The sequence below is a fragment of the Delphinus delphis genome, chromosome 17, assembly GCF_949987515.2.
Source record: "Delphinus delphis chromosome 17, mDelDel1.2, whole genome shotgun sequence".
NCBI classification, from domain to species: domain Eukaryota; kingdom Metazoa; phylum Chordata; class Mammalia; order Artiodactyla; family Delphinidae; genus Delphinus; species Delphinus delphis.
Window position 1 is genome coordinate 2,689,955 of NC_082699.1, and position 23,060 is coordinate 2,713,014.

A 23,060-nucleotide genomic window follows, 5' to 3' on the forward strand; every position below is an offset into this window, starting at 1 on the left:
GGACATCTTTAGTGAAATAGACTATAAATGATTATTTTAAGTTATATAATTTATACATAAATTATACAATTATAAATTATTATTCAACTGAAAGTTGAGATAATTTTTCATTATAAGTCTTATCTGTGCTATAAAATAAGAAGTGACTCAGATGTCTGCCAACAGAGAAACGATACTGCGCTGCATCTATTAAATGGCACGTTACAAAAGTAAAACAAAATAAAAATAAATAAATTTAAAAAAAGGGCTTCCCTGGCAGCACAGGGATTAAGAATCCGCCTGCCAATGCAGGGGACACGGGTTCGAGCCCTGGTCCTGGAAGATCCCACATGCCATGGAGCAACTAAGCCCATGCGCCACAACTACTGAGTCTGTGCTCTAGAGCCTGTGAGCCACAACTACTGAGCCCACGTGCCACAACTACTGAGCCTGTGAGCCACAACAACTGAGCCCATGCGCCACAACTACTGAAGCCCACGCGCCTAGAGCCCATGCTCCGCAACAAGGGAAGCCACTGCAATGAGAAGCCCGTGCACCGCAACGAAGAGTAGCCCCCGCTCGCCGCAACTAGAGAAAGTCCGCGCGCAGCAACAGAGACCCAACGCAGCCAAAAATAAATAAAAATAAAAATAAATAAATTTAAAACAATGGCATGTTATGTACTCAGTCAAATGATAATTATGAGAAGTTTGTTGCAACAGGGAAAAGACTTATGTCACTGAAAGCAGGAGACAGCCTGGCATGCTGGCTATGTGTACAGCTAGGGAAAACGGGGAGAAATTCATTTTCTGAAGAAGAGCAAATGGGAAAACACAGAAATTCTTGCATTTGTAGTTAGAGGATAGGCCGATGGCTGTTTTCCTCCGATATTTTCCGGGCAAATGATGATATTATGTTGTTTCAACAATTAAAAACGATCTTACATTCAAAGATGGTGATGAAGTAAAAAAAAAGCAAAATTGTAATTTTACCTTAAATGTTCTGATTATGAAAAGCATTAACTTTCAAGACATTGATAGGATAAGATAGCCTTGTTTTCCTCATTTGGCAGGTTTTCTGTTAATACGAGAGAGGTCACCACCACCTTGCCTTTGTGACTGGGCAAAGAGGACATGCAAAGACAGGTGGCCCGCAGCCTGGTTTCTGCTTCCAACTTGCCACTTCTGCTCTTCTGCTCGTGCCTCAAGGAGTTTGTTTGGGGGAGTATCTTTTTGGTACCGAAAGTTCTCTGAAACGTTTTCAAAGCAGGCAGCGTATTGAGTAGAGTTCCCTGTGCTATACAGAAGGTCCTTGTTGATTATCTGTTTTACATATAGTAATGTGTATACGTCAATCCCAAACTCCTAATTTATCCCGTGCTATTTATAGCACAGGGCACTCTACTCAATAATCTGTAATAACCTATACAGGAAAAGAATCTGAAAAAGAATGGATACATGTGTATGTACAACCGAATCACTTTGCTGTACACTGCAAACTAACACAACATTGTAAATCAACTATACTCCAATATAAAATAAAAATTAAATTAAAAATTAAATTAATATTAAAAAAATCCTCTTGCCTATCCTCAAAAAAAAAAAAAAATAAGTAGGCAGGGTATTAACAGTAAACAGATGAGAGACTTCCCTGGCGGTCCAGTGGTTAAGACTCTGCGCCTCCACTTCAGGGGTGCGGGTTCAATCCCTGGTCCAGGAACTAAGATCCCGCATGCCACAAAAATATAAAATAAATAAATAAAATAAAGTAAAATAAATCAATTAACTGAAAACATCTTATTCTTACTAAACAGCAATCGAATATTCGAATATTCGAACTACTAAGAGTATAGACTTGTGAAATGTACTCAATATAAATCCAGTGATGGAATTCAGAGGAGAATCAAGTGGCTGATATAAGGTATAAAATTAAAGTTGAGTTTGTAACCATTTCCCCCAAGTCTTTGTCTGGCACTTGGAATCACAGTGAAAACCCTTGGTGGGCCAGCAGTCTGTACACCAGGGAATGATAAACTCTTCAGGCAGGTCAGAAGTTAGGTGCGTGTGGATTCAAATTTTTGCTCCAATGGCTATAGCTGTGTCACTCGGAAGCAGTCATTTGGTATCTCCACACTACTTTTCTTCACCTGCAAAATGGGATCATTGTATCTGCTTTACAGAGTTTCTAGAAGGATTAAAAAGGATTATTATGGGCAGAGTGCTTATCTACAGTGCCTGGCACATAGTAGGTGTTCAATAAACAACAACTGATAATAAGAATAATTTGATTAGGTTTTTGGACCCGAAGAGCTCTCCCTATGCTGTTCTACACTGAGGAAAAGAGGCAGTTTCCCCATACATGTCAGCTGGTTCCTTGAGATCCCAACTCAGGTCCCTCAGGACATTTCACTCACATTCTATAGCATCCTCCGACTTCATGTTAAAGTTACTGCAAAAGGCTGCTTTTGGATTCTAACCGCACCCAGAGCCGCCAGGCTACTTCTGAGAGCAGGCAGCAGGAATGGCGATGTGATATCCTGCTGTGTCTAGGCCTTGTTCAAGCACAAAACAGACTTTGAACTTTAAACATTTCAAGCAAGTGTCAATTTTTTGTTTTCTTTCAAGGCACACTGTGCATATGCCACTTTGTCTAAACAGGTGGGGAAAACACCAAAACAAACAACAGAGCGCTTGGCAAGCGGCAGCGATCGGGATAAAGATAGACTGTGTGCCTATTCCTACCTCTGCTGAGGGGAGGAAGAGGAGGAGAAAGACGGGGAAGAAGGAGGACGGAGCTCGGGTCTTAGGGAACGTGGCGAACCCCCGCCGCTCGCTTCTCCTGCCGCTTGCTTCTACTCAGCCCTGACCTCATCTCGGGAGCACCCGTCTCCAGACTAAAGCGGGACTGATTGAAGCTGTGGTCCATGTGAGCTCTGCAAACTCACATTAACTCCAAATGGAAGTAAAGGACATGATACAAATCTCAGCACCAAGGACCGTGCTAGCATTGAGATGGGGTTCATCCTTCAGACAAAAGTACCCGTAACCATGACAATCTCCATTAGGGATTTGCTGTCACTAACTTTTCCTCCTGACTTGATTCCTCAAAGAGATACTTAAAACACGCACAAGTGATTTAGGTGGCGTAGACCTGCTGGGTACGTGCTGGCCTGGATTTTAACATATAAACAATTCCTTCTAAGATCTACTTTCAGGATGTGGTGGACTCAAGCTTGGGCAGCGATGGGCAGTGTTAGCCCTGGCATCTCAGCTCAGTGCCAGGGAGGAGGTGTTTTAGTGTTGGGTGGGCAGGTGCTCAGGCTGAGAAATTCTGGAAGGGGGAGAACACTTTGGAACGTGCCTATCGTCCTTCACTGTCTTTAGAAGATGTTCTCTTGCATCTCTGAAGTCTTCCTTCACCCCCTTATCTTCCAGAAGAGTAGGGATTTTGAAAATCACGGATGCAGGCCTCCCAGTAAACCTGGAGTCAGCTGTGAGTCTGCACACAGCATGAAAACCAATCTGTATTAGCTCCGACCAGTGGATGAACACAATCTCACGGTTAGTGACCTTTGGCTTGATTTTGACAAGGTCATGCTCCTACTCATGACCTGTAATTTGTTCTCCTCTTGGGCTCTTTAAGCAACTTCAGAGAAGCTCATCGGGTAAAGGGAAGGACATGGAGGCAGAAGGAAAATAAATCCGTTGTCCAAATTCTGATCAAATTCCCTACAAGCCACCCATGCCTCCCCTGAGCCTCAGGAACATCACCTCTGAAGACCCAGTTCTCCACCTGGAACGACCACTTCTTTCGTCCTTCTCTTCCTGTAAGCTCCTTGAAGGCGGGGTCTCTGAGGGACTCTAACCTGTGACTTGGGCAGTCCAGCACCTACAGACCTTTCAGGTGGGACAGCTGAGTCCATCTGCCAGAGTATCTCTGGTACATCAAAAATGCTTCTATGCTCTGCTACAGAAGTCAAGAGTAGGGAAAAGCTGTGTGTCCTTCTTTCTAAGCTAGGAACTCAAGACATCTATGGATTTGGGCTAGAAAAAACAAACGTACTAACAGCCTGCCATGGAGGCAACACCAAATCCTGGTGGAGAGAGAATCAGGCTAGTATTCAACGTGGAGGGGAAGATCGTTTACACTTAATCCTACATTAAGCGAAGGGCACAGAGCAGAGGGCCACACAGACAAGAGAGATGGCTGTCACATGGCTTCACAGGCAAATTCTATCAAACATTTAGAGAAGAGCTAACACCAATCCTTCCCAAACTCTTGCAAAAGATTGCAGAGGGAGAAACACTCCCAAATTCATTCTGCGAAGCCACCATCACCCTGATACCAAAACCAGAAAAAGATACCACAAAAAAAGAAAATTATAGGCCAAGAGCACTGATGAACAGAGATGCAAAAATCCTGAACAAAATACTAGCAACCAGAATCCTACAGAACATTAAAAGGATCGTACACCATGATCAAGTGGGATTTATCCCAGGGATGCAAAGATTCTTCAATATATGCAAATCATTCAATGTGATACACCACATTAACAAATTAAGGAATAAAAACCATATGATCATCTCAACAGATGCAGAAAAAGCTTCTGACAAAATTCATATGATTTTGATTCATATGATAAAAACTCTCCAGAAAATGGGCATAGAGGGAACCTACCTCAACATAATAAAGGCCATATATGACAAACCCACAGCAAGCATCATACTCAAAGGTGAAAAACTGAAAGTATCTCCACTAGGGTCAGGAACAAGACAAGGAGGTCCACTCTCACCACTCTTATTCAACATAGTTTTGGAAGTCCTAGCCACGGCAATCAGAGAAGAAAAAGAAATAAAAGGAATACAAATTGGAAAAGAAGTAAAACTGTCACTGTTTGCTGATGACATGATACTATACACAGAAAATCCTAAAGATGTCATCTGAAAACTACTAGAACTAATCAATGAATTTGGTAAGATTGCAGGATACAAAATTAATGCACAGAAATCTCTGGCATTCCTATACACCAACAATGAAAAATCAGAAAGAGAAATTAAGGAAACACTCCCATTTACCACTGCAACAAAGAAAATAATATACCTAGGAATAAACCTGCCTAAGGAGGTGAAAGACTTGTACTCAGAAAACCACAAAACACTGATGAAAGAGATCAAAGATGACATAAACAAATGGAGAAATATACCATGTTCTTGGACTGGAAGAATCAATATTGTAAAAATGACTATTCTACCCAAAGCAATCTACAGATTCAATGCAATCCCTATCAAACTACCAATGGCATTCTTCACAGAATTAGAACTAAAGATCTTACAATTCGTACGGAAACACAAAAGACCCAGAATAGCCAAAGCAATCTTGAGAAAGAAAAATGGAATTGGAGGAATCAGGCTCCCCAACTCCAAACTATACCACAAAGCTACAGTAATCAAGACAGTATGGTACTGGCACAAAAACAGAAATGTAGATCAACAGAACAAGATAGAAAGCCCAGAGATAAACCCACGCACATATGGTCAACTTATTTTTGATAAAGGAGGCAAGAATATACAATGGAGAAAAGACAGCCTCTTTAATAAGTGGTTCTGGGGAAACTGGACAGTTACATTTAAAAGAATGAAATTAGAACACTCCCTAACACCATACACAAAAGTAAACTCAAAATGGATTAAAGACTCAAATGTAAGACCAGACACTGATAAAACTTTTAGAGGAAAACATAGGAAAAACACTCTTTGACATAAACCACAGCAAGATCTTTTTGGACCCACCTCCTAGAGTAACAGAAATAAAAACAAAAATAAACAAATGGGACTTAATTAAACTTAAAAGCTTTTGCACAGCAAAGGAAACCATAAACAAGACAAAAAGACAATCCTCAGAATGGGAGAAAATATTTGCAAATGAAACAACAGACGAAGGATTAATCTCCAAAATATACAAACTGCTCATGGAGCTCAATATCAAAAAAACAAACAATCCAGTTAAAAAATGGGTGGAAGATCTAAATAGACATTTCACCAAGGAAGACATACAGATGGCCAAGAGGCACATGAAAAGATGCTCAACATCACTAATTATTAGAGAAATGCAAATCAAAACTACAATGAGGCATCACCTCACGCCGGTCTGAATGGCCATTATCAAAAAAGCTAGAAACAATATATGCTGGAAAGGGTGTGGTGAAAAGGGAACCCTCCTGCACCATTGGTGGGAATGTAAATTGATACAACCACTCTGGAAAACAGTATGGAGGTTCCTTAAAAAACTAAAAATAGAACTACCATATGACCCAGCAATCCCACTACTGGGCATATACCCTGAGAAAACCATAATTCAAAAAGAGACATGCACCACCATGTTTATTGCAGCACTATTTACAATAGCCAGGACATGGAACCAACCTAAATGTCCATTGACAGATGAATGGATAAAGAAGATGTGGCACATATATAAAATGGAATATTACTCAGCCATAAAAAGAAACGAAACTGGGTTATTTGTAGTGAGGTGGGTGGACCTAGAGTCTGTCATACAGAGTGAAGTAAGTCAGAAAGAGAAAAGCAAATACTGTATGCTAACACCTATATAGGGAATCTAAAAAGAAAAAGGTTCTGATGAACTTAGCTGCAGGGCAGGAATAAAGAGGTAGACATAGAGAATGGACGTGATGACATGGGGTGGGAGGGCGAAGCTGGGGCGAAGTGAGAGTAGCACTGACATATACACGCTACCGAATGTAAAACAGTTGGCTGGTGGGAAGCAGCAGCAGAGCACAGGGAGATCGGCTCGGAGCTTTGCAATGACCTAGAGGGGTGGGATAGGGAGGGTGGGAGGGAAGCTCGAGAGGGAGGGGACATGGGGATATATGTATGCATATAGCTGATTCGCTTTGTTGTGCAACAGAAACTAACACGGTATTATGAAGCAATTATACTCCAGTAAAGATCTATTAAAAAAAAAAAGAAATGGCTGTCACTGGGCACTGTTTGATCAGAGCCTATTTTTCAGGGTTAATTACTTTGGCTTTTTCTCTCTCTCTCTTTTTTTTTTTGTTACAATAATTACCTTTTGTGGTTTCAGGAATTTATGAGGTTCTCTTTTATATTCAGAAAATAGGATCCAACCAGGATAGAATTCTGCAAACTGTTACAGTTGTGTGCAAATGCAGGCCTGGAAGAAGGATTCTGTACCAGGTGACAGTGTAGGGTGCCACAGTGATCCTATTTTAACAACCACGATGTCAAACAAGACAATTTTCGTGGGAAAAAGGTTCCTAAAACCGCCAGCATCACAAACTCTTCCTAAAAGCCGACTGGTGCACTTTCTGTCTCTTCCACCCTTATCATCAGTGGTTTGGCTTTGCAGTTAGGGCTTGGTTGGCAGTTTGGAGGCTGAGACGTGCAGGGGGTTCCTGTCGCCCGGGACAGGCGTATCAGCTCCACAGAGCAACCCCGGCTCACAGAATGCTCCCAGCAGGAGCATCAAATACACACGGCGTGTCCGCTGTTTGAATTTTCGAAATGTGACGATTTAACAGTCACTTTTCTGACCAGAAATGTGTTTTAAGAAGAGAAGAACATATATCGATAAGGGAAAATACCTTCAAATTTTAGTCATCCTTGTTTGAGTCATTGTTTGGCTCCAGCAATTAACAGAACGTGGAGAATATAAAGGTTAAAGGCAGAATTCTGAGGAACAAAAAGTGTCTACCTTGCAGATGGAAAGCCTTCACACTACAACCATTTACTCAAGTAATTTAAGCAGATTTAACCATTATAATATCGGCACTTTTATTCTTGTAGGACAGCCTAGACAAAGAATAAAGCACCAGGAAGGAAGATAGTTCAGTATTTCTCCAACAAGCTGTATATTAGAATATCCCTTTAAAAAGAAGAAATGTATTCAGGATTTTAAAAATGAATTTAAAAATAACCAAAGTTCCCTTTTAAAGGACCCTACCTCATTCATTTATGTACATAATTTCTGCCTGTGATTTTGGAGAGCTTGGCATTTTCTTTATATTTTTGAGGCAACGTGTTTTTCTTTGTTTAAGAACCTCATTTGTTTAAAAATTGTTTTTGAGTGGTTTTTGGCCACCAACTCTTCCTGGGGTTTACTTGGCTGAGATCTGTCCAGAAGCTAATTCTGATTCTTCTGTCAAAGGCTCGACGCACTGTGCGCCCTGCTCTCCTGAAGGCCTGGCACACGGCACAGGTGGCAGCTGACCACGCCGGGGACGGGCTGAGCTTAAAGGGAAAAGAGAGCTAGAGCCTGTGCTCGCCGAGTTTCGGGTTAGAGTTTAACCTGGGCGATCTTCCACTGAAAGCAAGGGTAACATCTCTTCTCCAAATAAGCCTGGGCACTCTCCTCCAGCTGGCTTCAGCTGTCTAGGTAGGAAAATAACTTCTTTTAACAGCCCTTAGCTTGGACAGGAGTTACAGGTCCCTGCTGACTGCAGGAAGCTCACGCTCCCTCCGAGGGTCCCTGTTACTTTGGAGCATCACAACCCCCTCCTCAAAAGGCAAGACATGAAGGATCTTTTTGCTTTTTGTTTTCCTCAAGGCATCATAAACACAGATGTCTACTTCTCTGCGTTAGTCGGCGAGGAGAGGTTATTAGAGAAATGTGATTAATTTCGTGAGCTCCAGGAAGCTGGGGTCTCCATAAACTTCACAGAATTTGATTTTGGATTTGAATTTGGGCCCTGAGTTCTCAAGACGCCCCCGGGACCCTGTCTTGTCGATTTAACGGATCCAGGTTTTAGGATGTGTCCTTCCTGAAAACTACAGCAGCTCAGGCCACCTTACGCTATACGACAGTCACATGTACGACAGTGAAATTTCATGAATTTTGCCAGTGTTTTACGGGGGGCTGTGTAATGGAACACGTCCTACCATCTTTGATTCGAAGGCAGCGAAAAGCTTCCGTTGTTCAGCGTGATTCTAGTGGCAATCTCTTCCCTCGTGTGCCAGAGTCCCCAACACAAAAAGAGGTTTGGAATCTATCGAGCTGCCCCCAACCGGCTTCATACCGCACCCCTGCCCCAGCTCTGGGGCACAACCTGCAAAAGCGCCACTGTCTCCCTCCGAGGTCCTTCCTCCCACCACACTCATCCCTGCCCAGGTTCTCTCCCCGAGACAAGGGGGGCCGTGCTGCAGGGGCGGGGGAGAGTGTGGCCGGTTCACGCAGGCAGTGGATTCTCGCTGTGAGCCGCTGCCCCCCTCCGGGCTCTTGGCCGGCCTACCTTGGCAGGCAGACTCTGCGGTTTGTTGGAGAGGATGTCTGCAGCTTCCCTGCAGCGGGTGGAGAGGTTCAGGATGGCAGCAGCTGCCGCTACGTGGGTGTCTTCGCCGCGCTGACCGTGGCTGTGAGAGCTGGCACGGCCGGGGCTCGGTGTGTGAGCGCCCGCACTCAGCAGCCGGTTAGGAAATTTCCCTGGATTGGAAAAATGCTTCGCTGTTGAAGAGAGATTTGATTAGCAATTGCTCGTACGTGGATTTAGTCATTAGATAGATTTGTTTTAAAGATAGAACTTCCTTGCATGAAAATACGTGAAGAATAAATTAAAACATGCTCCATTCTCCCTGCGTACGTTAAATGAAGGTTATTCAGAACGGTTTTCACAGAGGTTCACAGATCAAATGACGTGATTGCGGGGGAAGAATGCCTGTTCTCTGAATATTTTTTTGCATTTCCACGTCTTATGACAAAAACTCCAGAACTCATGTTAGCGGGCAGGTGCCATGGCAGCGTGGGTAGCTGCAAAACCCATCAGGGACTAGACAGGCATAAGGCCGGTACAACCACAGACGGCGTACGTGTGCGGCCCAGTAACCCCAGGGGAGAGAAACGGACTTTTCGCATTTGTTTTCATAATAACAGTTTTTACTTAGCCATGGAATTGCATTGTTTTGCTATTGGATGTGGAGGTTTGTTTCGTGCTTAAAACAGCATGAGTTTTTCTTCCTCCAACTCAGGGGGACGGAGTTGGTGGCGGAGGCTTCCCTGAGCTGGCATCTTCAGGCTCGGTTCGGGGCAGTGAGTGAGAGATGCACAGAGCTTCCAGGGGAACGGAAAGGCACCGCGGCGGAAAGGTAGCATTCTCAGTGCTACCGAGAATGAGCGCTGCTTTATGTTGTTGTGGGGACCAAGGCGTTACTGAGAGAATTAACGGGTTTCTCTCCACTCTGGGTATTTGTAAACCACTCAGGGACCAGGAAACACAGCCAGCATTGAATGTGGGCTAATATAAAGGCAGTTATAGCTGTTTCACCGTAAGTAGTGTTTACTTTAAATATTTGATCATTATTTTTCACGAAATAATTTAAAACATTACCAAATGTTATTCCTGTAGTTATAAAAATATGAAAATGTCACTGAATATGCTACATTTTTAAACCAAAATCCATACTACATGAGCATATAGAGCACTCATTAATTAGTTTCACCTGAATTCAACATATATGTATGTGTGTATATTTTGTGTATATATCCTAGAACTATATCTATATCTAAATTTAGACAGATAGATACAAAACATTGTGTGTGTATATTTGTGTGTATATCTTTCTTTCCTGAATCTAACAGGCTGTCAGTGGTTACTTATGTTGGCTGTACCCTATTTTTAGTAAGAACAGGTAAACGATCTTCTGGAGTTTAATGTACTTCTTGTTGGCGGACAAACTCCTTTCAAGTCTGTTTATACACTGTTAGGTTTTATACGACATTCACGTTCTTTACGGAAGGTGACCACGGCACAGAAGGGAGAAGCACCCTGTGCTCCTAAGAGTACTACGTCTGGGTTAACTACGCGTGAGATCAAAGGGATTCCAGGGATTTGCACAATGTTGTAAAAAATTCCCGGTCTATGGAGGACTCCAACTGGGGGATTATTTTGCTTGGCAGAAATCATTCCTGGGTTTATTCCCAACATTTACTTTCTAACCTTTTCATTAAAACATTCAAGGACTCTAAACAACTTGAAGAAACTGTTAGTAAAAACACCAAGTTTTATGCGTTACAGTGTCTCTGTGTTAGCATCAGAGAACTGACACATTTTAAATGTTTCTGCACTAATTCTTAAATCTGTGGATGAACATCTCCAAAGCCACACGTGTTTGTGTTTTTTTTCCTAGTAAAACCTTGATTTCTGAATTGAGTTCCTTCTTAGACTTTTCACTTTTTCTCCCACCTTCAGTGTGAACACTTGCTGATGTAAGTAGTATTTCCATATTTTTACCTGTATTTCTTCAGAATTACTGTATTTAGATTAAAAATGGCACCAAATTTGTAGAATAATTAATCCACTATTTACCATACTCAGTGTCACTTCATGCAAGACCAGTAGTACTGATTAACTTACTATTGTTATCCTTATTTTATTTCACCGTACAATATACTTTCTCTCCTCCCAGCAGTAAATAGTATATTACATATTTAAATACATGCCCCTCACCCAACATGCACATACACAAGATGCATTGTTTTTGGAATAAGTATTAGAATTTGAAGCTTACATTCAGGAAATGGTGGTGTTTTTCGGCCTTGACCTGTTTGTACGAGGGGATGTTTACCAAAAACCTGGGCATCGAAACTGGCATAATCGAAAGGTACTTTTCCAAATTTCTCTTGCTCTTTTGACACCGTAGCTCTGGGAGAGATGATGGCTTGGGATCGGAAATTGAACTCGATTTGCTTCACCAAGCTTGTCCTGAAGAGAGAGGGGCAGAGCTCAAAAGAAATAGGACGACACCGTTGGTGAGCATCCCAGCATCAGAAGTTAAAGCAGCTCAGGTGTGTCACACCTGGAGTTTCCCACTGAGCCCCGCACTAGGGAATAGAGCTGTGGTCACACAGGATGGGGTGGAGTGAGGGACAAGGGGGCACTTCGGGCGCTGGGTGGCCTCAGGGAGGCTGCACGTTGTGTGTCCGAGTCTCCCATCAGTAAGAGAGAAAGTGCCATGGAACTGTCATCAGGGCACTGATAAGGTGTGTACTTCCTGCTGCTCAGGACTGTTCATCAGAGTAGCAGTGAAAAGTCACGCCTGGAACTAGTGAGGAAATGTCATTATATTCTGATGACAATATAACGTCATTATATTCTGTTCAGCACAGTTGGCAGGGCCCTGACGCCTAACAGGGGCAGGGGCGGCACCGGAAACTGGATTCCTGAACTGTGAATTTCTTCTTAGGCTTCTCTTCTTTTTCCCCACCTTCGGACTGAATGCTTTTGCTGCTTTAAGTAATATTTTAAATAGTATTTCAAAATTTTATCTATTAAATTGCCACTGTTTCAATATGAATAAAAATTACTGTATTATAACAGCTATCACATTTTTCAATAGAATTATCTTAATCCAAGCTAAATGTGACTTAAACATTCCTTTAGAATTACTGTGTGGATTAAACAAGGGTATCATATTTGTATAGCACCAATGCCGGCCAAGGAAAACACAAATGCTGTCGTGCTGTGGTCTATTGCTAAAAGGACACAAATAAATATACTTTCAGAATTTAGCAATATCAAAAATACATACTTTTATTTTGTTTTTCACCAGAACATACCTTACTCATCAGAATGTCAACGTTTTGATGATGTTTCTTGGATTAGGTAAAAAACTTTTTAGCTGCTACATCAAAATATCTGAGTGATTAGTTGAATTTGTTATTGTCTATATAACTTGCTTTATACCCCTAATATTGCAACAGCGTTCTAGTCTAAAATAATACTTCTAAGAAATGAGCAAAATGAAACTTAATGCTGTTTCTATGTTTGATAACTAACCTACTTCGGGAGAAACTAGAGAATACGGTACTGTACTCCTAACCAAGAATCTTGTTATGAGATTTTTAACCCGTGATTCAGTAATTCATGATATTTGCCTGATTTACATTCCTCACTCATGTGATTTTGACTCTCGGCAAAGTCATGACAATTTGAGTCTTTTAATTAAACCTACAGAAGCAAATATTAAGGGACACCATATCTTGAAAATGTTCCTAATAACTGTTTTTCATTCCAGTGTCTTGGTAACAACAATGAGGACCTGGTCATCTGCTGTAATCCCCAAATCACTTTTCTTATGTATATGAGTTTTGTATTAATAAGTGTATCACGTCATACTGTGTCCTCATCCATAGTTTATTATTTAGGTGTGAGTAAGGTCCTCCAGACTACTAGAGACTCTGAAGGACCTAGGACCGACAGGAGGTATTTCCATAGTTATCAATTTGGAATGAATTTTTGTTTCAAAGAGACTGTGCGCATATCTGGAAGAGTGGGACGACCATATAGCATCACATATTTTGAGTGATGAGGGATTAGGAGGTGGAAAGGTTACGTCAACCATAAGGGGGCCCCTACCTGACTAGGGGGCGGGCTTGTGCTTAGCGACACAGAATTTGATTAATCTGTTATCGTAGACTTTACATTTTTTGGATTCATCCACATTATGTGACCTCTGCGTGCAGATTAATTTCAAGTTAAACTTCTGGAGGTTCTAGCAGTTCATTTCAGTGACAGCACGATTAGCCGGCCCAGCCTCTCAAGTGGACACTGGTGGCTGTGCGTTGGAACAAAGGTGGCCCACGGTGAGCTGGCACCTGGGAGGAGAGGGACCCTCTGTGTAGGCGCTCGGCACGCAGGGAGTAACGGGAACCCCAGGGGAGCATCCTACCTGTGACCCTGCTCAGGACACTGCCCGGTTTTGGCAGAATCCAGCTGACTTTTGTCCTGGGACATTGCCAATTTTTCAGCTGCAGCAATTGGACAACCAGAAAGACTGTTTAAAAAAAAAAGTAGGCGGATCTGAGTTAAAAAGATAATGTAATTTGCTCTGGCACCTACCTCACAGCATCCTTGGCAAGCACCAAATGTTAAGTTGTATTAATAGTTCACTTAGCACCATTCTCAGCCTAAAAGATCCCAAAGGGTTTTGCAAACTACTGTGTCAACGTTTGTCCCCAAACCTCATCTCAGAGGTGATAAAAAAACAGAGTCATTTTTAAGATCAAAATATTATGTAAGGGAGGAATAACTAAATTATTGAAACCTCACGATATTTTAAGTAGAATGCGCTCATCCAACTGCAACTGTCCAACTATGGATGTCAGCACGATAATTCTATGATAGCTTAGGGTCTTTTGCAAAATGTTAGGGACTTAATTTTATATCTCAGTTTAAATGGAGAGCACAGAATGTAAGTTTCCTGGCAATAGGCTTATAAGTCAACTAGTATCTCATGACCACATAATCTATACATGAAACACATAAACGATAAGCATTTTCACCAAAAGTATTTATATATATGCAATATATTTGTATATAAATGCACATATGTGGTTTTAAGTTAGCTGCGATCTCAGTGAAATAAATCTCAGTGAAATGAAATGACGTTTACCTTCAGTAATCTGAAGCTCTTGGGTACCGTTCTAATGTGCATTGGATGGGATTCAAGATAACCCCTAAGCCACTCTTTCCAAGGTCAAACAGCTCTGGGGTGGGGGAGGTTCAGAGCAGAGACCAGGCTCTCTGTGTATCGCTATATAAGTATCTACCCCTGGTCTCCAAATATGACATTTTTTTGTTGGCATACTTGGCTGCTCAGTGAAAATTTATAGGGGAGTAAATAATGGGGTATTTTTTACTTTTTCCTCTGCACACATTGAGAATATTTGTCACCTATGTCAGGTGCTAACATATCTGATGCTGATCCAGGAATTTTGATAACACACGGCAAGTTCCTTGTTTTCTTGGTGGAAAGTTTCTCTCGAGTCTCATCCCAATTACCTCCTGTGCGTGTTGCGGTTGCTGTTCACATGCCCTCGTCCTGTGCATCCCGGGGTGGGGCACTTGAGCACATTTTCATGCATGGCAAGAACTAGGCACGAAACAGCACATAAAAGAATAGAGCAATTTATCATCAATACATCACACACCGACAAACTGTCTCAACTTTGCATTCAAAGGAATTCAGTTACATCGTCCACCACGCTCCCTAATTCTTCGAGAGAATAAACACTTTTCAAATGCAAACCAACCAATGGGAGCCCACACCGGACCTTCTCCTCTCTCTGACTCTCACACTCCAGGACACTCTCCACCTGCCCTAACCCCCAGGGCCAGGTCCCAGACAACCACAGACAGCGCCAGAGGCCCAGAGCCCACTAGAAATTCCAGTTGGCCAATCTGAGGCCAGTTCACTCCGCTCCCTCCCACGAAAGCTCAAAAAGGCTCTTGCTTACAACAACTCATCCCTCCCCGCCGCGGGTCCTGGTGCTTCCCCCGGGGGCCCTGCCTGGCCTGAGGTGCCCCCTCCTCTTGGGAGCTCTGAGTAGCAAATTAGGTTTTCAATGTCAGTATCTCCTGATCTACTGGCCTCACTGTACCCCAAGTTTTCTATTAATATGCTCTGTTTTAAACACCCAGCTAGATGGAAATTGTCTTGACACAGAGGGAGAAAACTTGGTATTTCCGTTTCTGACTCCAAACTGGAGTAGGAAGTGGGTAACTTGGTGGACTTATTTCAGGGCCAGCGGTACTCACTCTCCAGGGGAACCCGCACTTTGTGAGGGCACCCTGAAAGGCTGCGGTGGTGAGGGTACAGCCCTGTCACGTGCCCTGTGCCGTCGCACCCGGGGATGGGGCACTTGGTCTCCCTCTTTTCAGGCCTCGGTGAATCTGCAGAGGAATTAAATTGAGAGAAACATCTGGTTATTCCTCTTCCCTCCCCTCCAGCAAAGTGGCCTTGCACACGACCTTCTCACTCTGTTCACCCTTCTGATGATAAACATTCTTCTCACATCGCCTTGGATAAGACCCTCAGCTAAGACCTGCGGAAGCAGAAAGAATGTTTTCAATTTTCCTGGTTCCTTAAGCAGAGGCTGACACAGGGCAAGGGAGTGTTGAAACAGTGACGGTTTTAAGTTGTCACGTCACAGATCATAGTTAGAGCCTCATTATGAAATGTCAGCCCTACACCAGAGGATGAATAGGCTCTGGAAAAGGAAAAGGGAAAAAAAAAAGAGAAGGAAAAAGGAAAGCATTTATTGAAACCCAAACTGTCTCCTATTGAAGGGATCTGTAAAAGGCCAGATGCAAAAATCACACGATGAAGAAGCCGCCGTATCTGGGGAGGGCCCGTCTGGGTGGTCCAGTGGGTCCTGGCAGCAGGTCCAGTAGCCCCGGAGTTCTGGGCTTGAGCAGCTGTTCCTAGACATGTGGGGAGGCTGCTCCAATAAGAGTGACATCTCGCGCCACGCCCGGCCAGGGGGCAGTGCTGTGAGGGCCCACGACGCCCAGAGCCCCGCGGTTTGAAGCTCTGGATCAACGCGCAGTAGCTGCAGAGGAGAAGCTATTGGTTTCACTCCTAGCGTGGAAGCGGAAGACAGAGGCAGCAGGAAGAGGCTTGGCCGCACACAGGGTGGGGACCGGCTCGAGGGGTCTGCCGGGCGCTGCCAGGAACATGGGCTGCGGGCGGAGGACCAGGTGCTGCGGCAGGGGAAAGGGACACCTTGCAACCCATGCTGCCGGGCTGCCCAGAGGGGGCGGCTGCACACAGCTCGGCACACACACTGCTGGCTTAGATAGAGGGTTATATAAATCCATAAAATAAATGAGGACTAACGTGAATATTCTCATATTCGTGACCGAGAGGGTAGATAAGCTTAAAACAGAAATGCATTCTCAGAGCCGAAACTGCCCCCCTAACTCGTGCGTGGAGTGACAACGTCAGGCATCGGGGCCAGCCTGCCCCTCACATTCAGGGCATCTAGAGGAACCGGGACCAGAGCGGGCAAGGCGGCCTCAGAGACAGGACCAGCGTGGGATGGAGGCCGGCAGGCTGCAGGCTTCTCCCAACGCGAAGTATCAGGAATCACGAACACACGACGCTGAGAGGGAAAATAAATAGTCTGTACCATCCTGCCGCAGGAAGGCTGCCGGCGATGGGTACGGGGCAGGGTCCTGGCTGCGAGGACGCCGAGGGCCCGTGTGCTCCGGCTCCAAACGTGGCACGGAGAGCAGGGCAGCGCTGCCGGAGGCGACAGACGTCCCCAGGGCGGAATTCTGCGGGGGGCAGACGTGCCCCCGTGTTGCCACGCCACCCCGGCCGTCGGACTGGGCAGGTGGGTACCGCAGGTGGTACACGGGGCAATTATCTGGGGACGTGGTTCCAGCCAAGGGGGAAGGGCCAAGGACCCTCCCCGTGAGCGCGCAGCCAGGGAGGGCGGCGTCAGCAGGGAGAGGACGCGTGTCTTGGGCGGGAAGGGAAGGACCCGAGTAGCGGGCGTGTGTGTTTCCTGAGACGGGATTTAACGCCACGAGGTGGAGACTACACTCTTTGCTGTACGAGACAAAGGTGCATACGAAGGGTTTTGACATGCTGTATGATTTTGCGGGGGTATTTCTTACTTAGTCCGAAAAGACGGCCGAATTTCCAGTCCGTTTGGGCACTCACGTGTGTAGAATATGCTAGTAAAAGTCCCCAGTGTCTCCCTTGCGGCACGGCAGAAACTGACAACGTTGTGAAGCGGCCGTACTCCAACACAAATTAATTTTAAAAAAAAGAACAGAGCGAGAAATACAGATCATTTGAATAGAATTTTGACCAGAATTACTTCTTATGATATATGGGAACTTGATGTGTGAAAAAATAAATGTCTATTCAATTGGGAAAAAAAAAATCCCCGATGTTTGATTAACATGGAATTGGTGGGGGCTGGGTGCTGACACCCTGTGAGAGCGACTTGGAAAGGATCGGGAAGAAGGAGAGGTGATGTGAATGTTGATGGGCTTCCTCCCTTGGATCTGGTCCAGGTGAGGCCGCCTTTCTAAACCGCACGGAGCGCTTTGGCCACACTGTCTGCGGGAAGCCAGGGAGGGTGTGGGAGATAAGGCCAGGCTGGCACCTGACCAGGTGTGGGTTGCTGACTGTCCGTCTTGCACTGTGTCTGCCAGCCCCTCCTCTGCGGGGAGCAAAGATGCCCCACGGTGCTCTCCGGGGCCGGCGCCGGTGCCTGACACGAGCTGGAGCTGCAGCTCTGGGGGGGCTCCCGGGCCTGGCTCTTCCTCTTTGATTTTCTTTGCCGGATGCTGCTTCACGAAAATGACCTTATACTCTGGTGACCTGACGTCCCGGTTTGCCTGGGACTGTCCTGTTCATACCTGATGGACTCGTGGGATTGCGCCCATGGCTCCCCTTCACCCCGAAAGTGTCGTAGGCTGTAGGATAAATTATATGGCGACTCTAGTTAGACTAGGGGGACCCAAAGTCTCCCTATTGCTGGGTGGCAACAGGATAGCAAAACTTGGTATTGTTAGAACTGCCGACTCATTGGAAGGCTTGGGTGAAACGGTATTTTGAAATCCTAGGGTTCTGTCCCTGAGAGCAAAGTCACATGCCCAAGGTGCACGGGGATTAGTGCTTACTTAGGAGCATGGAGTACTCACAGGAGAAAAAAGCTCCTCTTTCGCTCCCACACCAGGGACGGGAGCAGGACCGTGAACCTGGGCAGCCTCTGGACAAAGCCTGGAGGCCCCTGCAGTCGGTCACTGTTTTGCCTGTTTCTTCCTGGTCTAGTCTGGAGCTCCCTGCGTGGACTTCACATCCCAATGCAGGACCTCACCCTACACACAGGCTACACTGTGGACTCATCCAGTCCCATCAGTGATTCTCTAAGTCTCCACCGTGCACATTCTATTGCCTTGTTAATTTCTGTAAACAAAAAAACCTTTAAAAAGTTCTAAAAAATGACCAAAGTATCGTCAAGTGTTTTAAGCCATGGCACAAATAATTAGTGTCTCCAAAGACTGGATTTCATTGGCTGAAGGTACTATCAGTTGCAAGGCGAAACATCATTTTATGTGCCAGTGAGGACGGAGAAACGACTGAAAACTGAATAATGGCACATGTTTCTAATTTCACAGAGATGCTAAGATGGGAAAACTGTGCACCTTAGAATGGATGAAATATAGTATATTGGAAATGATGGGGTTTTGGAATTTGAAGTAAATTTCATCTTTTTTTTTCCTGATTTTTTAGTTCATTAAAAAAAAAAAACAAAGCCAACACCCACACAGGTAATTTCCACAAGTTGGGTGTGAGTGGAGTGCTCAGAGCTGCCACCACACCCTCCTGCCCCAGACCACATACTATCCTTGATATTCCGTCTCCATCCCAGCCCTTACAGTATGTTTGCACAGAACCATTATCTTACTCCTCACTAAATGACATTCTTTTATTCTTTTTTTCTCAACTCTGAGCTGCAAGACAGTATTTGACAAGACTACTTGTAGGTGAGTACTAAAATGGACTTAAAATATACAATGGATTTCTGGGTAAATCTCAGCAGTCAGGACATCTAACCACACTAGCGCATTATTCTTGTCAGCACTTTAGGTCCACGACCTTGATTACCTCTAAGATACTCCTCTCTGAATTCTGTGGTTCTCAGATTTTAGGGTGCCCGAGAATCACCTCAGGAACTTGCTTTTAAAAACAAGCAAGTTATGCACATGAAAAGATGCTCAACATTGCTAATTATTTGAGAAATGCAAATCAAAACTACAATGAGGTATCACCTCACACCAGTCAGAGTGGCCATCATCAAAAAATCTACAAACAATAAACACTGGAGAAGGTGTGGAGAAAAGGGAACCCTCCTACCCTGTGGGTAGTAATGTAAACAGGTGCAGTCACTATGGAGAACAGTACGCAAGTTCCTTAAAAAACTAAAAATAGGGCTACCATATGATCCAGCAATCCCACTCCTGGGCATATATCCTGAGAAAACCATGATTCGAAAAGATACATGTACCCCAATGTTCATTTCACCACTATTCACAATAGCCAAGACATGGAAGTAACTTAAATGTTCATCGACAGAGGAATGGATAAAGAAGATGTGGTACATAGATACAACGGAATATTACTCAGCCATAAAAAGGATGAAATAATGCCATTTGTAGCAAGATGGATGGACCTGGAGATTATCACACTAGGTAAAGTAAGTCAGACAGAGAAAGACAAATATCATATGATATCACTTATATGTGGGATCTAAAAACATGATACAAATGAACTTATTTACAAAACAGAAACAGACTTGCAGACTTCAAAAACAAACACAGTTACCAAAGGGGAAAGGTGAGGGGGAGGGATAAATTAGGAGTTTGGGATTAACATGTACACACTACCATATATGAAATAGATAAACAACAAGGTCCTGCTGTATGGCACAGGGAACTCTACTCAATATTCTGTAATAACCTACATGGGAAAAGAATTTGGAAAAGAATGGATATGGGTATATGTATAACTGAACCACTTTGCTGTACGCCTGAAACTAACACTACATTGTAAATCAATCTAATATAAAATAAAAATTAAATTAAAAAATTTTTTAAAAAAGCAAGTTCTGAAGCAGCAAGTCTGATGGGATCCTGGAAATACTCATCTTCACAAGCCAAAGACCACGCCTTGGGAAACTCCACGTAACTGGAGGCCTCATCACCGGGCCCACCTGGTGCAAGACCCAGGGGCGGGGGGCATCTTTATGGGCACACGGAACAGAACACAGCTTTCCTAAAGTCTGAGGATCGGTTTTAAGGTCTCCTCCGAGCACACTGACTGTCTCATTCAAGTCTGGTCCAGACGTTTGTGGACCCTCCGTTAGAGAGCTTGTGAAAGCACAGGCTTATGAAGGCATCAGCATCGGGTCTTGTCCTAAGAAGGATCGAGCATCCTGCCTGGCTTCCTGGTAGCTTGACACTATTTTGAAGCTCAAAAGCAGTCAGATGGGGCTTCCCTGGTGGCGCAGTGGTTGAGAGTCCGCCTGCCGATGCAGGGGACACGGGTTCGTGCCCCGGTCCGGGAAGATCCCACATGCCGCGGAGCGGCTGGGCCCGTGTGAGCCATGGCCGCTGAGCCTGCGCGTCTGGAGCCTGTGCTCCGCAACGGGAGAGGCCACAGCAGTGAGAAGCCCGCGTACCACAAAAAAAAAATAAATAAATAAAAAAAATAAAAGCAGTCAGATGATCCCAGAAAGAGGGCGGGAAAGAAAAATTAAATTTCTGGAAATGATTTGATTCATAAAATGATTTAAAATCCAGTAAATACAAATGTACTTTTAACATACCCAATATAGTACTTTTTAACAAGTACGATATATTTTTTAAAAGCAGTCCTATTAGAAGAAATACAGGTCTTTATTTTGCGAGAGTTAAAACCCTACAAACCGACCAAGTTTTAATCTGAGAACAATCTATTGAGTAGGAAAAAAAGTTGCTAATTTTAAAATATAAATTAGGTTTTTAAATTGTGCTGTCAAAAAGCTATCTGGGAGAAGCAATCAAACCTTACTCACTTACCACCCCCCCAACCTCTAAAGACACTTTAAATAAAATAGAAGCAAATCGGTGTCTTACGTTTACTGGTAAAGACTTGTCTTCCGCCCACGTCGATGACTTTGTTTTGCTTCCTCTCCCCCGAGAGATGCTCCAGAAGAAGCCTGTCCAGCTCCTTGTAGGTGCTGTGGAAGACACAGCCTCGCTCAGCCTGCAGGGCGATCGCCTGCTCCAGCAAACTCAAGTTCCCCTTGGTTTTCTCCAGGGCAGCGGCTTCCTCCACCCCCGCGGCCGGACACCCGTGCCTGTGATCATCCTCCTTACTCCCAGGGAACGAGGGCTGGGCTTGGCCATCCGACGGGTCCACGGGAGCATGCTGTGGCTCTCTCCTTTCTGTTTCCGCATCACATGTGCTTTTGCAAGAGATAAACTTGTCACCTTCAGTTTTTATTTCAGGAACTTCCAGTAGGTCTTTCCTATCATCCACGAGAACATACTTTGGGACTCTCTGAGGTTTGGTTTCTTCTGAGAAGTTGGAGTCGCTGTCCCAACCATTCTCTGCACTTTCAGAGTTACTTTCGTTGTCATCGGAGGAGCAGAACGGCAGCTGGGAATCGTCGATTTTGTCTTTTCCATCGTCGGAATGAACCATAAAGCACTCATCCACTTCATCCCCCTCTGCTTTTAGAGACTGGATGCCACTGTCATTTAAGTTCTCACTTATGGTCTGAACAGATGCATTATTTTCAAATTTCCCCAAATGCATTAGCGATTTGACCACGAGTTCTTGATAACGGCCGTATCTGTCTTCCTTCCCATCGGAATTTTCTTGTGCAGTTGAATGAAGCTTCTCCTCCATGGGTTTTATCATGATTTCTTCTAGGGAAAAAAGAAGGCCAATATTTGAAAAATAAGAACAAAAAGTATTTTAAGGGAATTACAGTGATAGATAGATAGACATATACATATATAATACATGCAATATGTGAATATGTGGACTCCATCAATTATATAAACATTGGGTAGAAAAATACATACCCTCTTGACAAAACAAAACTCAGACCTTAATATTCTGAGAATTGCCTTTAAAGAGATGAGCTATTCTAATTTTCAGCACGTCAGAGCTAAGCTCGTCTAGTTACTGAAATACATACTCAACCATCACAGAGTCCTGAATGTGAAATTCGTGTTACTGTACCTCTTATATTTGCAAATCTCAGTCAACTGGAAGAAAATTAAGCATATGTCCTACTATACATTATAAAAAGGAAGTATTCATCGAATTTCTCTGCTAGCGTGGCAATATATTTTCAAAGCTTATTAGGTTGATTTTCTCTGCCTCCATAGAGTCCCAAACATACTTTCAGATTTTATGGAACGCTAGCTGAAATACACAACACATCTACACGAGACGATAACTAAAAGAAGCCTGAGGTTCCCGAGACTCCCTCATCACTGTCATAACTGTCACATGAAAATGCCATGACGAGGGAAACACAAGTAAATGGGAGAATGAACATGATGGAATAATATCTTGAATAGTAGCTCAGTTTCTGGCCTGGTACCTGCACGCACTTGTGTAGAAAGGAGATGAGTCAGGAGTGGGGACGGCTGGAGGATGCTGAATGTTAACCAGTTCTTCTCAGTCCTGATGGTAAAGAAGGCCTGGGACTGAGAAGAGCGCCCACCCCCCAAGTGCCAGTCTGCCCATGGGGTG

General features: G+C 44.0%; 1 protein-coding gene across 1 annotated transcript in view; it reads right to left on the bottom strand.

Annotated features, from left to right (window-relative positions):
• Positions 1–23,060, bottom strand: part of ST18 (ST18 C2H2C-type zinc finger transcription factor) — a 97,345-nt gene that overhangs the window by 35,584 nt on the left and 38,701 nt on the right. The window contains exons 6-12 of the mRNA XM_060035136.1: positions 21,841–22,222; positions 21,425–21,756; positions 15,545–15,679; positions 14,789–14,879; positions 13,677–13,781; positions 11,517–11,710; positions 9,245–9,456 (exon numbers count right to left, since the gene is read on the bottom strand). Of these exons, the coding sequence (XP_059891119.1) occupies positions 9,245–9,456; positions 11,517–11,710; positions 13,677–13,781; positions 14,789–14,879; positions 15,545–15,679; positions 21,425–21,756; positions 21,841–22,222 (1,451 nt within the window). The remainder of the gene's footprint in view (positions 1–9,244; positions 9,457–11,516; positions 11,711–13,676; positions 13,782–14,788; positions 14,880–15,544; positions 15,680–21,424; positions 21,757–21,840; positions 22,223–23,060) is intronic.